Here is a 13507-nt window from a genome sequence, read left to right as displayed (position 1 = left end):
CATGAGTCTGACTTGTATTTCCCATACTCCTTACAGATGCTCAAACTGAGATATGGGCGGATTTGAAGGCCAGGACAAGACCTTGAACTCTTTATCTGTGTTAAACTACTCATGAACAAATTCTGCAGTGCGGCAGGGCACATGATCCTGCTGAGAGAGGCCGCTGCAATCAGGGAATACTGTTGACTGGATGCAGGTGGTCTGGAACAATGTTTAGGCAGGTGCAGCATGTTAAAGTAACCCACATGTACACCAAGACCCAAGGCTTCCCAGAATATAGCCCAGAAAATCACATTGCCTTTTTTGACTTGCCTTCTTTCAAAAGACAGAACATATTTGATAATAAAACTTTATTTTTTATTAAGAATAAGGTCACATTTACAGTGAATATACATTTAATTACAGCACATGTGCTGCAGAATAAAGAAAATAGCACAATTTTTCCCCCTAAGAAGTTGAAAACAAACACATAAGTGAGTAAAATAATCCTATTTATAACTCACAAATCAGATGCAGATTTTTCTGTGGAATCTGGATGAACTGAGCCTGTGCAGGAAAAAGGAATAAAATGATGTTTCTGGTGTTTCTTTACCACTAACTACAAAACCACAAGTTTCCAGCAAAGGTGTTACAGTTAAAGAAAAATCAATAAAAATAAAAATGTAACAAGAGAAGAATAAATACAGCCATTCATAAATTCCTGTACAGCACAAAGGGTTGTAAACCAAAAGGAGTATAATTACTAGTAAAAGGGTCAAAGAAAGAGAAAAAGGACATTAAGGAGAAGCTGACAGCATCCATCTGGAAAGGGAAGCATCTTGGAGGAAGTCCACTGGCCACACACGATCATGATCCAAACAATCTGTGCAGATTGAAGACATTTGGCTAGTTAGAACAGCAGCATACTTCTGCTAATTTCAGGAGAAGCAGCGCACATCTAAAGGGCATAAAAACTTTTGATTTACACACACACACAAAAAAGACAGGACAGCACAATCATCAAGCACTTTATAGGTTTAACCTCAGTAATGCTGAGTTGGGACTTCATTCACTCTCAGATGGACTCATGGATTATACAAGTTGTTACAAAAGGACTCCTGGTCCATGTCTACATGACTGCATCACATATTCTGTGTTGATTTATCAGCTGTGCAATCATGGTGTTATCCTCCTGATTGACCACATCCTAAAGGTGCACCACTGGATTTAGATCTGGGGATTGGGGAACCCATCATCAGGTTTATGAAAGCATTTTGAGGCAATTTGTTTGGTATGTTGGCACATAAGAAAACCGTGGTAATAACAAAGTTAGACGTGGTCATCAGAGATCCCCAGAAACACTGACTGATATAAACAAGTGTCTGAAGTGTTCTCAGATTGGGTCCACAGCTTCATCCTTTAAACACCAAATTCAAGTTTCTTCACACCAAGCTTTGGTTGTTCAGTGTTTGTCCAGACTGCAGACTCAGACTAATAATGTGAATTGTAAGAAGTTTCTTCTGCTCCCAGTTGTAAAGAATTGGCTTCTGGATTACTTTACCCCCCTTCAAAGCAGTAAGACTTCATTGGCAGCAACAGTCACATTTTTTTCTTGTTATAATGTTTAACTTGAAAAACATGTGAAGGTGCTGACTCATGTCTGCAGCTTACTGCTACCCCACGACTGTATTTTACCTTTAAAAGCAAACATGGCGTAATCCTTAAATATCCTCCCCAAATATAATGCATTTATATGTGTCAGTGGAAACTAATACGGTATCCCAGAAAGTTGAATTTGTTCACATGGACTTGCATTTTCAGAAGGAGAAACGTTCTCAGTAATTCAGGTCACAGTAGTCTTAACTGGTTGAAAAACAAGGCAACTGGACTTTAAGTTTGTGAAGATGTTACACCTCTCATCCAAGAGGGTTCTTCATTTCTAAAAACAAAAGGTTAAGACCTAATTATATAATCTATGCATGGCACACCATAGAAGAGTCACCTCAACAGGACAGGACTCAGCTGTAAATCTATACCGAAAGAACAAAGGTCACGAGGATGCCAATGTTCACACTTTGGACAAAGAAGACAACTGGTACACATCCTGGACAGGGAGGAACGTTGGTTTGAGTGCAGAAGGAGGCCATTTACTTGAATAGGGAAAGACCATCTCTGAATTGAGGAGGTGGCCTATCTTTCGCCATCTTACAATGCACACACTGATGATGGAAAGCTACATTGTAGCCACAGCCACTCTGGGGCGCACTGACAGAGGCGAGGCTGCCGGACACTGGCGCCACCGGGCACTCTGACCACCACCAGTAGGCAACGGGTGAAGTGTCTTGCCCAAGGACACAACGACCGAGTCCAAGCTGGGGCTCGAACCAGCAACCTTCTGATTACAAGGCGAACTCCCAACTCTTGAGCCACGATCGCCCCACGATCGTGATGAAGAAACAGACCTTCCAGTCCATTGTTCCTTCTGTGGGCTGGCTTCAGTCATTATGCAAATGTACTGTTTATAAGATTGGGGAAACCTGCAGTCAGCTGAGAAGTCACTTGGATGAGTAACGAAACGTTTCTCCCACTGAAAACGCTACGTCCAGATGAACAGAAACAACTTTTGGAGAGGCCATGCATGTCCACTGTGAACGACCATCACTTAACAGAGGTGGTGACAATGACAGCAGCTATCAGCCACCTACAATTCAGTTTTGATTATCCTTCCCAGGTGCATCTACGCCCGTTCACACCTCGTCTCAGTTGACCTCAATAGTTTTCATGGTAGGGCAGGGCAGGGTGTCACAGTGGTTTCACCCAGCCTTTTTTTTTTTCTCAAACCTTGTGATGTGATGACGCACATGATCAATAGTGTCAACAGCCACCTCCTAAGGGACAATCTAGGGGTTTAAATATCTGCGACTCCTCCACCTTTTGTTTTTAGAACTGAAGTACCCTCTTGACTGAGAGGGGAAAAGTCTTGACAAACTTCAGCTGCCTTCTTTTGTTAAGCTTTTAGGAGTAGCACCATTGCCTAACAATAGCTCACGAGGTCAGTTTCATGATCATTGCATGATCATATGCAAATTGTCATGACCGTTGATTAATGGCCAGAGAGTTGGGAAGTAGCTGCAACACACTATTAGAGCTACAGTACTGGTAAAATGCTGTAGCTGTAACAGTAACAGCTCCAGAGTGGTGAAAGATGTACCCCTGGGCCTCCTTCTGGATTCAGAGATGGTCTCTACCTTTCCATGTAAAGGTTTTTGCTTAGGTAGTGACTGTCCTTCTCCCCTGAATTGCCTGCAGCTATTTTTAGGCACCTTCCCAGCTTTGACAAATGTCCAGCTGGGACAACCACATTCCCTCAGGGCCATTTTTCATACGATGACCTTCAGCTTCCCAAGCCGGTCTGTGTGGTGATGGTGTTCGCTTTGTGTTGTAGTGTCCCGATGACACCCAGTTTGTGTTTTAATGGAGAACGAGAGTCAAGAATGAAATACTGATCCGTGTGCATTGATTTAAAGTACACGTCGACTTTTAAATGTCCCCAATTACTAATGGCAATTTGACAGTCTAAGAAAGCTAGCCTGCCATTTTTCATTTCCTCCCTGGTGAACTTGATAATGTGAGAAGTGCTTTGTGGTACATCGTGAAATTTGATTTTTCACTCACGTATAATCCACATACCCGAACCAATTACTCAACAGTGTTCCAAGATACAATAACAGAGCCCTTTATTTCTCCACTTTGTTCTTTTGGCTACAAATTAGCCAAAGTCGGTGAAACTGGGGATTTCACTGCAGACCCGTGTTTCTGCCTCTTCTATGTGAAATATGTGGAATGAGAACAGAGTTCCAAGAGCAGACACTTTGGCTTGGTGCTTAGAGTTCTTCCTGTTACTGAGAAAATGTACTGTTTACAAAGTTCAGAAAGAGTGAAAAAAATTACTTTGATGAGCAACTAAACTATTTGTCCCACTGAAAAAGCAACGTCCAGATGAACGAAATGAACTTTCTGGGATTTCTTTTTGATGTGTGAAATGTCAAAAAACCTCAATTAACAAAAAAAAAAAAAAAAAAATCTAATCCCACAAGAAGACCAAACTCAAAACTTCTGACTTTTTTGTCGTGGCAACCATTATTGTCACTGGTCTAGGTTTCTGGCAACAATTGGAATCTGTGTCACAAAGAAAGCTTATGTGGCTCAACATCAGTCTTCAGCACGTTCTCATATTTGGAGCACGACATATGAAACAAATATCTATGCATCTTCCTATGCTTATCCAAGTCAGTGCCCAATTCAGCAGCTGGAGCCTATCCCAGCTGTCATAAGGTTGGCAGGGTACAGGGAAAGGTTGCTAATCTATTGCAAGGCTAACGCTGAGAGACAGACATTCACACTGGTGTTCACCTTTTAGGCCGATTTAGAGTCACCAATTCACCAAACCCATGCATGTCTTTGTGCAGCTATGGTGGTGGTTGTCTATCACATGAGTAAGATACTGAATCGCGAGCTGCTAACGATGTGAGAGTGTCAGAATTTTAGAAAGCCTTTAGTCGTAGATAAAAGTATAAGTATAAAAAAGTATAACTGAAGTACACAGTGAGAACCCATGCAAGCATGGAGAGAACGTGCAAACTCTACGTTCTCCACGATTTGAACCATCATGCTCCCTATGAAACAAACACTAGGATAAAAATAGCTAAAGCCCACAGCATAAGTAATTGAGTGCCTCTCAGTAAACTGCATCTGGTCCATCAGCATCGACTGACACAGTCTTACTCACAGGATCATGCAGAACATGATGAAGATGTTCCACAATGCGATGAAGATCCGGAAGTACCGCAGGCTGAGCAGAAACTCTCTGATGTTGTCCCCTGAAAGATAGACTGTGAATCTTTGTGGCAATACTACTCTCTCTCTCTCCTCTCTCTCTCTCTCTCTCTCTCTCACACACACACACTCTCTCTCTCTCTCTCTCACACACACACACTCTCTCTCTCTCTCTCTCTCTCTCTCTCTCACACACACACACTCTCTCTCTCTCTCTCTCTCTCTCTCACACACACACACACACACACCTGTTGTTGGTGATCCAGAGTCATCTCCAAATCCCTGCGACTCCTTCCTTTTGCTGAAAAAAAGACACCCACAGTTAACCTTCAACATTCTGCTAACACACAAACTTAAAATAATAACAGAGTACAATACTCACAGCTTGAAGTTCAGCACAGCCCCTGCGTTCACCAGTAAAGTCCTGCAGAGCACAAACACGGAGAGTTTGGTTGTCAGCTCAGCAGCGTATTAGCTGCTGAGCTGGCATTAGCACCAAGCTAGTTAGCTTGTCATTTTACGCCACACACGGCTGACTGACTAACACAAAATTACACAGCGACACATAAAGACACATAGAGAACTTATTATCTCAATACAAGATGTGATTCCGTGTGACATCTGCCACACGACTCGATAAATTACCCGAATATCAACAGATCCCCGATCATCTTGATCAAATCACATCAGAAGCGCCTCACTTCCGCGTTCGGCACGTAATCAGAAATGTGACCAATACAAATCCGGTATCCAGAGAAATACGGAGTGTTGTTATTCCCCGGGTTTAGACTGTAAGGTGCAACCTTACCAAGCACTGATCGTCTGCCAAAATTGATTTTCAATGTTTCAGTGTATTTTTTATGTGTAATGTCTTATGTGTAAATAGACTTTGGTGAACAGGATTTATAAAGAGGTTATAAAGAGATTTATAAGCACTCAAGCACTTTAAAAACGGCCACGCACAGTTAGCCAATTAAAATATGTTTATAGAACTGTTGTTGTATTTGTTGACATTTTTCTGCTGCCCTCTACGTCAGATCTCTCTTTAAAAAGACATTTTTGACGTCATTGTGACCTTTTATCTGGGCAAGTAAGAGATATATAAAAGCCACTTTGCCAAAAACTGATTGCAGCTTCTACCTTGTGACAGGTATGTGTGTTATTGTTTTTTCTGTTCCTTCCTAGTGGGATAAATAATTTCTTTGGTAGCTCTCGAACTTCGTAGGTTCTTTTGGGTGTTTTTGTTTTGGTGAAAGGAGCTTTTTTTCGCATGTCTTTGGCTCCCCTTTTTGGAGAGAGTAAGCACTACATCCATTATCGTGTGAATTTAAAGCAAATACAGAGAATAATTAATTAAAAACCATTAAAAAAATACATACTTGAAATCTTGATTTACTTATTAGTGTTATTACGTTTACCTCGACATCTCTGCACTCCCGATGAGTGTGAACAATGTTGAGATTAATTAAAGCATCATCTGGCCGTGAGTCAGAACGGCTCCAGGATCAGATCAGGATTGTGGGTGTTTTCATGAACGAGTGAATAAATATTTGTTGATATGAAGCCTTGACGCTTTATTTTTATATATTTATGTTCCCTCCTGCTGTGTCTCAGAGCTGCAGTAAACCCCCAGCAGCGTCTTATGGCTCGGCTGAGCGACGATCTCGATGAAGACAGCAGAGCGAGCCTTTTGTTTTTCAGCTGAAGCGCCTGAAAGGTCGCCTGAAAAAGCGGAGCAGCTGGCACTGAGCGCAGATGATGATGACGATATGCAGAGGCCGTGGAGATGAGTGGTATTAATAGGAGGGCTTGAGTGTCACAGGCTTTCACAGTCGAGACCAGGGGGGCTTTCTGTGGCGGACAGTCGGCGGAGCGGGTTTTGGGGGGTCTTCCAGACTGCGCAGTCGGAATAAAACAGAAACGCAGCTCAGACCGGCAACATGGACGTGCTGGCAGTTCTTAATTTGGGCGATATTGCCCAAGCTTTCTCCAAAATGGGAATGTTTCCTGTGTTTGATCTGGCTTACTACATCGTGTCCATCCTCTACCTCAAATATGAGCCAGGTGAGTGTGCTTGACACTTTTCTGCTTATTATTCATGTCATAAATATGTTAGAATATAAGTCTGCGCGCTGTTTGTGCAACAGTCCACAGGCTGTTAAGTAAAATATATCCAGAATAGTACGTTTTATACACCTGTGACTGGAATTTAACCAGGAAGTAACGAATGAGGCGAGAAAGTCTATGACTTGCATGATGTGTAATTTCATTGTGAACAGAAGGCTTTATTTGTATTACATTTAGCTCACACTTTGCCTAAATACCCTTACAAGGACTTTCTCTTGCAGTTATCTGTATAGTCCTTATAAAGAATGACCTGTTACATAAACTCAAGCAGCAGCTCTGCAGCTATGCTTTGCTTTATGTGAGGGAATGTGTGTTGCTGCAGCAGCCTGACCTCCTTTAGGAAATCACTGGAGTAGATTAAACCCCCCAGCTTTGGTTAAAGCCAATTTTTTTCCATTAAGATTTAACTCCTTTGAGTAACAGAGCCCGAGGAGGATGAAACCTGAGGCCTGTGCATACCAGTGACTTAAGCAATAAATAGAAGGGCCTGAAATAGACGGTCAGTAGGACCTCCAGAGCCAACTCCCCCGCCACCTTTGCTGCACACTTGTCCCTGGGAATGTGTGCGTGTATTCTTTGAAATAACACATTCGCCTCTCCACAGAGTAAAACACGCACTGTGATATTGATATGATGGTTTGGTCTTGTTGGCAGGTTTCATCCTTGATGAAAGGAGCACAAAATGCATCTCACCCTCATAATAAGTTTAAAAAGAAGCCCGTCATGCCCATCGAGCCCATTTAAAACTGTTTGCACAGCATGATCAGAACAAACGCATCATCTCTCACATTTTCCTCAGCTGGAGGAGTCACTCGTCACATAAGCACAGCTGTAGGCCACTTGGAAGCCTGTTTTAGACTAACAACTTGGATAAAGTTAATCGATATAAATGTTTTTATCAAGTTTAGTGAAGTCAGCATGTTGTTAAAAGTCTGTTGTTGGGGGGACCAAAGTTTTATATGTATGCTGTATAAGGTAGATCAGGGAATCTCCCAGCTGGCACAGGGTCGAGATGTACTGGCCAAAAGACTGCAATGTGTGGAGTAAACGAACATACTGCAAAAACGTAAAAGGCAGCCAGAACAGAGGGACTGCAGTTTGTGTGTATTTTAAAGTTAGAAAGTACCAGCCAGCACGAATCAGGCCGACTTCAACTGTAAAGCTTGCCTTATTTTCATGCATGCAATTTCACAGTCAAATGAGTCCTGCTGTGGCTCCCACAATATCACATTTATCCTGCACACGTCTGTGCCTAAAATTGCACCAGAACTTTGAGCTTTTTTCTTTTTTCGGTTTATGTGACAGGAGAAAGGAGAGAGAAGTGTAGGGTCAAAGGTCATGAGTGGCCTGTCAAAGTTGCATACAGGAGAGGCCAGTGAGCAGGATGTATTTATAGGGCAGTATTTCTCAGGATCAGGTTGCCTTCAAATTGAAGAACGGTTGAACCGCTACACCCCCACCCACCTGTTGGTGGAGATTTGCACTCTCATCTCGACTTACTGTAACAATGCTGTAACGCCGTCGAGGCTCTGTCCCGCACGAAATGTGCGTACAGTCTCAAAACTGACATGTAACCTTTTGTGTGGTCACACGTTTGCAATTTTTCCACTTTTGTATTTCTTACTTATAGCTGCATCTGTTTTCTTGTTGCACCTCCTGCGTGCATGCCATGTCTAACTTCATTTTCTTCTTTGAAATCATTTGGGCACCTAGTTTTGCTTTTGTCCCGTTGCTTCACCAGCTTCATCAGCTGTAGCACAACATGAAGCAGAAACATTTTTAGCTGCAGCGTCCTGAATACTGGACACTGATTTAGAAAATGTGGAAAACTTATGACGGTGTCAGTTCGCAGAGTTTTAAAGTTTAATTGGCGCCTGCCTTGCTGTTACCCACATGGATACAACATGTGAGTCCACAACATGACTGTTTGTCATGCAGGCTTTCTTTGTAGCATCTTTTAAGATATATGCATCCAGTATATTACAAAGAGCCGCTGTAGTCTGTATCCCTAAGCAAAGCAGCCATATGTCAACTCAAAAGTGACTGTAGTTATCCTGAGTCAACATTGGCTGATGATAAAGATGTGTACTATCAGGGCGTGACCTGGAATGATAAACTGGGTGTGCACAAAGATACAGCACACACGGGATCCACTGATATTAGCATTTGCAGGCTGCTGGTAACAGTTAGGTCTGCAGGAGCTGGCAGAAATGATCAAAGATTAATATAGTTAATAAGTTAACATTCTGCCCAAAGTGCTGACTTTAATTAATTTAATTATATGCACATTTTACATAAGGAATCAGGAATCTGCTCACATGACATTTATTTGACTGGTATGCATTCGGTTTATACTAAGCACATTTTCCTTTATTTGAATAAATAAACCTTTGATTTTATACCTTTCAGTGGTGTTTTACTCAAAGTTATTGTTTCATATTGACTGAGGGTAAAAACTCTTTGAGTGTTTTAGAGGAGCAGGGGGTGGTCCAACACAGCCTCCACGTTTTTTTTCTCACTTGACAATTATAACAAGTATTATTGTCAAGGACTTTTTGCAAAGCATTTGATAGATCAATCAACTGATCAATCAACATCATTTTATTACATTTACAAACAGATAAAAAAGGATAAATAATGACTGTATTTTTTTTTTTACCACCACCAGGAGTCGCCAAAGTTGAATAATTTTCCTCTTTTTCTAAAGAAAACTATTGACTTCCAATCAAATATATAAACTGTTTGTAGATAAATCACCTGACTGATCCTATAGTTACTTTAGTTAGTGAGTTGCTTAAGTTTTGGAGGATTTGGTTAAGTTTTTCTGTTTGTATAATCTTGGAGAAAACAGAAGAATGCGCAGCATCTGACTCTTTAATAAAAGCACAGAACACATCATCATCATCATCATCAGCTTCATGCGCACACTGAGAGCACTCATTGACCAGCTGCTGTGATGTTTGGATCTTCACACCCTTCTGACAGCTCGTCCTCTGTGTTGCAGGCTCGGTGGAAGTTTCTCGCAGGAGTCCCGTGGCCTCCTGGCTCTGCGCCATGCTCTACTGCTTTGGTAGTTACATCCTGGCAGACATCATGCTTGGAAGCAGCCCCGTCGACTATTTCCAGCACAACAGCCACATCCTGCTGGCCTCAGCTGTCTGGTGAGAAAACCCCCAGAACCAGTTTGCTCATCACTCGTGTTTTTATTTAACTTTCAAGATGACATTTATGATACAAAGATCTGTCTCTTCCATTAGACATCAAGGATAATGAGTTAAAGTTGCAGCGTGGTCAGGAAACCAAACGCACACAATGGATTTATCCATTTATTTTATTCACAGGGAGGAGATTTATATGTAACAGGAATAAAAAAAGTAATGTTTTATGTTTGTTGAGGAATAAACTCACAAAGGTTGTCAATCTCAATTGCAGGTACCTCCTCTTTTACTGCCCGCTGAACCTCTTCTACAAATGTGTGAGTTTCTTGCCCATCAAGCTGGTGTTGGTCGCCCTGAAGGAAGTTGTGCGCACTCGTAAGATCGCCGCAGGGGTTCACCACGCCCACCACGCCTACCACCACGGCTTCTTCATCATGGTGATCGTTGGATATGTCAAAGGTCGGTGTGGCTGGGCTTTTGGTGCGTGTATAGTCCCTAAATCACCAATGTTTACATTGTGATGGAAAGGTGATTATGCTTGTGAGGAACAAACTAGTCTGTAAGTGAGTCGTGGCAACTGCCAACTCTTTGGTACTAATTTAGTGACGCATACATAGATACACATACTCGATGCATCTACAGTCTTTGTTACTGTGGCTGTTGGATCATCAGTCGCATGATTTAAACATGCATTAGTTGTACTTGTGCTTGCCTCTGTGGATGGATTACCACCAAGGCAACTGTGCCTTGAAAACTCCAGGCTCAAGTGGTTTTCACTAATGTGATAAATAATTCACTCAGGAGTAAATGTCCAGTGTAACAGGATCATAGCTAGGGTTGTGTTTTGTGGTTAACCGTAATGTGGGCCATGCTTTCCAAGCCAACCTTTGGATCCTGTGTGGAAACAGAGATTTATTATGTGTTTAAAAAGGGTCAGGAAACTATTTTAGTAGATAAACTGTGCACAGTCTGCAGAAGAGGTTCCAGCAACTCCTTTTTTTTTTTTTTGTATTTTTTGTAATATCCAATCACAGCTGCCCAACAGCTAGAAAAGCTGCGTATCAAATGTTAGGTGTGGGTTCATTCTGGTCTAACTTATTTTCCAGACATAAACCTGCCAAAGAAAGAAAGAAGCAAAGCCTGACAGATGCGGTTGTGCAAAACGTTAAACCGCATTTCTACTTTGGCTCTTTATCATGAAAGCCTCCTGTCCCAGTTACAATAAGGAGGCCCTGCAGGTGTCCTTGTTGAAAATGGGCGTAAGAAGCTGAAGTCAGATAAGAGCAGTGACTCACAACATAGACTTTTTTTTAAATCCTCCTTTCTATTTTTATCCTCACAGGATCTGGAGTGGCTCTCATGTCCAATTTTGAGCAGCTGCTGCGTGGTGTGTGGAGACCCGAGACCAACGAGATCCTCAACATGTCATTGTAAGTCTGGGGGGGAAATACAATGATCAGTGTCTCCTCAAACACAAAACCTAAAGCTGAACTGCACATAACGCTGAGTTTGCTAAAGTCATTCGTGTGGCGCTCTAAACATGTTCTGACTTCTGGTGCCCTCTGGTGGTGGGACCTAAAAAGGACACTCTAAACACCATGGTTCCATGGTGAGTGGGTAACCTGTTTGCTTTACATGTGAAATACCCCCCACTTTAGACACAAACTGAGACTTAGGAGTCACAAGGTAGTGTAGTCCTAGTGACTTCCCCAAGCCTGAATGAAAATGCAGTCAGGGCGTAAAACCTGTGCCAAATCAAAAATGTGCTCCAATCTGCTGAGGTGACCCCTCGTGAAATAACGTAACAGCAGAAAGCACCCACTTACACAGTGTAAAATAAGAGTTGAATTCAAATTAAATAGCAGGCTTTGCGCCAGCCTCCACTCCAGCCCTTTTTGCTCTCTGTTTTTGCTGCCAGCGTTCGTTTTACCACCAGTTTGTGTTTTGTTTTTTTTTTTCCTCTCTACAGCCCAACCAAAGCCAGCCTCTACGGTGCCATCCTCTTCACCATGCAGGAGGCCCACTGGCTGCCAGTGTCCAAGAGCACCCTTATCCTCATCTTCACCCTCTTCATGGCCACAAGCAAGGTACGATCAGCAATTCAATGACTGAACTCAGAACCATCCACCTCTGTGAACACATCTGCACTGTGTCAAAACACTCACTTTTGCTTCGTTGGACTGATGAAACATGTTTTGTACTACACAAATCAGGGTTTATGGGAAATACACAACTAACCTGTTGGTTTTAATGTGAAATACATTGAATGTAAGTGTTATTGATCACAGGAGATCTTTTACCTGTAACATCAAGTGTATCATATTTGAAACACTTAACCTTTGGCACACTTAATCAGTGTGATAAATTGCGCAATACATTTTTAACCAGCAAAAGTAAAACAAATTAAATGTAAAATTAACATTTTTTCGTATTATGTGGTTAGTTTTTTCCGTTGGAACTTTTCACTTAATAATTCTGAAACATAAAACTCTAAGGCTGCTTCATTGCTGAACTTAAAGAAACAAATTAACACCAACTAGGCACAATGAAGGAACACAAAGCAAGAGGGAGAACCCGACAAAGAACAGAAGCAAACTGAGGGTTTAAATAAACAACATAGATTACTGAAGAGCGGAAACACCGGGGGAACACTGAACAGAATTTATCTGACTGTTCTCTCCTCTCAGGTGGTGATGACCGCCCGGCACTCTCACGGCTCCCCCTTTGCTCTCATTGAGTCCTGGATCTGCCACCTGCTGTTCGGCTCTCCTCTGGCTGGTGGTGAGGAGGACCACCACCATCCTCCTCCTGCAGGTGCTCCATCTTCACCTCTCAAGACCAAGGAGGATCTGAGCGAAGGTGCTCGCAAGAGGAAGGTCAAGAAAGCTGAGTAGAGCGCCGTGCTGCACTGCCGAAACGATCGGACTTCCCATTCCTTTCTAAGACGAGGGGCAGTTTGATGATGTTTGATGTTTTGCCAAGTGAGAGCCTTTCTATTAGAGCAACATGGTGCTTTCGACATTTGACATCACCCGAGGACTCTGTAAATACCACAGCAAAAGCTTCACACCCAACCTGGACCTTTGAAACCTATTTATTTATGTGTCTGTGAACATCTGCATCCGTGCAACACTGTGTGGCGATCCACGGTCAGGGGCTGCAGCGTGCCCTTAGGACAGCTTTCGTTCCTCATCAGTAGTTGTTACCAGGAGCAAGTGGTTTTTATTTAGTTCACCAATTCTTATTTTCATGAAGGAAACAGCAGAAAATGTTAATTAATTTGACTCTTAATCTGAAATTCTAATGTGAATAAAGCATTATGTGAAAGAACACGGATGATTTTTACACTGAAATGAAAGCAAATTAATATCTTTCAATAAAATCAGGAGAAACATGGTGTCTGTTTC

The 13507-nt window shown here is 42.2% G+C and overlaps 2 protein-coding genes across 2 annotated transcripts; one reads left to right on the top strand and one right to left on the bottom strand.

The window, feature by feature from the left end:
* Positions 1 to 658: 658 nt before the first annotated feature.
* Positions 659 to 5576, bottom strand: smim7 (small integral membrane protein 7). The gene is made up of 5 exons (XM_040033360.1): positions 5461 to 5576; positions 5198 to 5239; positions 5064 to 5116; positions 4769 to 4859; positions 659 to 862 (listed from the first exon to the last, which is right to left on the bottom strand). The coding sequence occupies exons 1-5, from the start codon at positions 5484 to 5486 to the stop codon at positions 847 to 849; spliced, it is 228 nt and encodes a 75-aa protein (XP_039889294.1). The 5' UTR covers positions 5487 to 5576; the 3' UTR covers positions 659 to 846.
* An 862-nt stretch (positions 5577 to 6438) lies between these two features.
* Positions 6439 to 13497, top strand: tmem38a (transmembrane protein 38A). The gene is made up of 6 exons (XM_040033350.1): positions 6439 to 6879; positions 9947 to 10103; positions 10375 to 10559; positions 11443 to 11530; positions 12070 to 12187; positions 12788 to 13497. The coding sequence occupies exons 1-6, from the start codon at positions 6756 to 6758 to the stop codon at positions 12992 to 12994; spliced, it is 879 nt and encodes a 292-aa protein (XP_039889284.1). The 5' UTR covers positions 6439 to 6755; the 3' UTR covers positions 12995 to 13497.
* Positions 13498 to 13507: the final 10 nt, after the last annotated feature.

The sequence above is a fragment of the Simochromis diagramma genome, unplaced genomic scaffold, assembly GCF_900408965.1.
Source record: "Simochromis diagramma unplaced genomic scaffold, fSimDia1.1 OVJJ01000334.1, whole genome shotgun sequence".
Classification (NCBI taxonomy): domain Eukaryota; kingdom Metazoa; phylum Chordata; class Actinopteri; order Cichliformes; family Cichlidae; genus Simochromis; species Simochromis diagramma.
This window is presented reverse-complemented; position numbering and strand designations above follow the sequence as displayed.

What these genes read in the sequence shown, in the direction of transcription:
- smim7 (XM_040033360.1), bottom strand. Translation starts at nt 5,486, where the DNA reads ATGATCGGGGATCTGTTGATATTCGG. An exon ending in GCTGTGCTGAACTTCAAGCT is followed by an intron (nt 5,117 to 5,197) that starts GTGAGTATTGTA and finishes TCTTTTTTTCAG; the next exon opens with CAAAAGGAAGGAGTCGCAGG. An exon ending in CTCTGGATCACCAACAACAG is followed by an intron (nt 4,860 to 5,063) that starts GTGTGTGTGTGT and finishes TCTATCTTTCAG; the next exon opens with GGGACAACATCAGAGAGTTT.
- tmem38a (XM_040033350.1), top strand. Translation starts at nt 6,756, where the DNA reads ATGGACGTGCTGGCAGTTCTTAATTTGGGCGATATTGCCCAAGCTTTC. An exon ending in CTACCTCAAATATGAGCCAG is followed by an intron (nt 6,880 to 9,946) that starts GTGAGTGTGCTT and finishes TCTGTGTTGCAG; the next exon opens with GCTCGGTGGAAGTTTCTCGC. An exon ending in GAGATCCTCAACATGTCATT is followed by an intron (nt 11,531 to 12,069) that starts GTAAGTCTGGGG and finishes TCCTCTCTACAG; the next exon opens with CCCAACCAAAGCCAGCCTCT.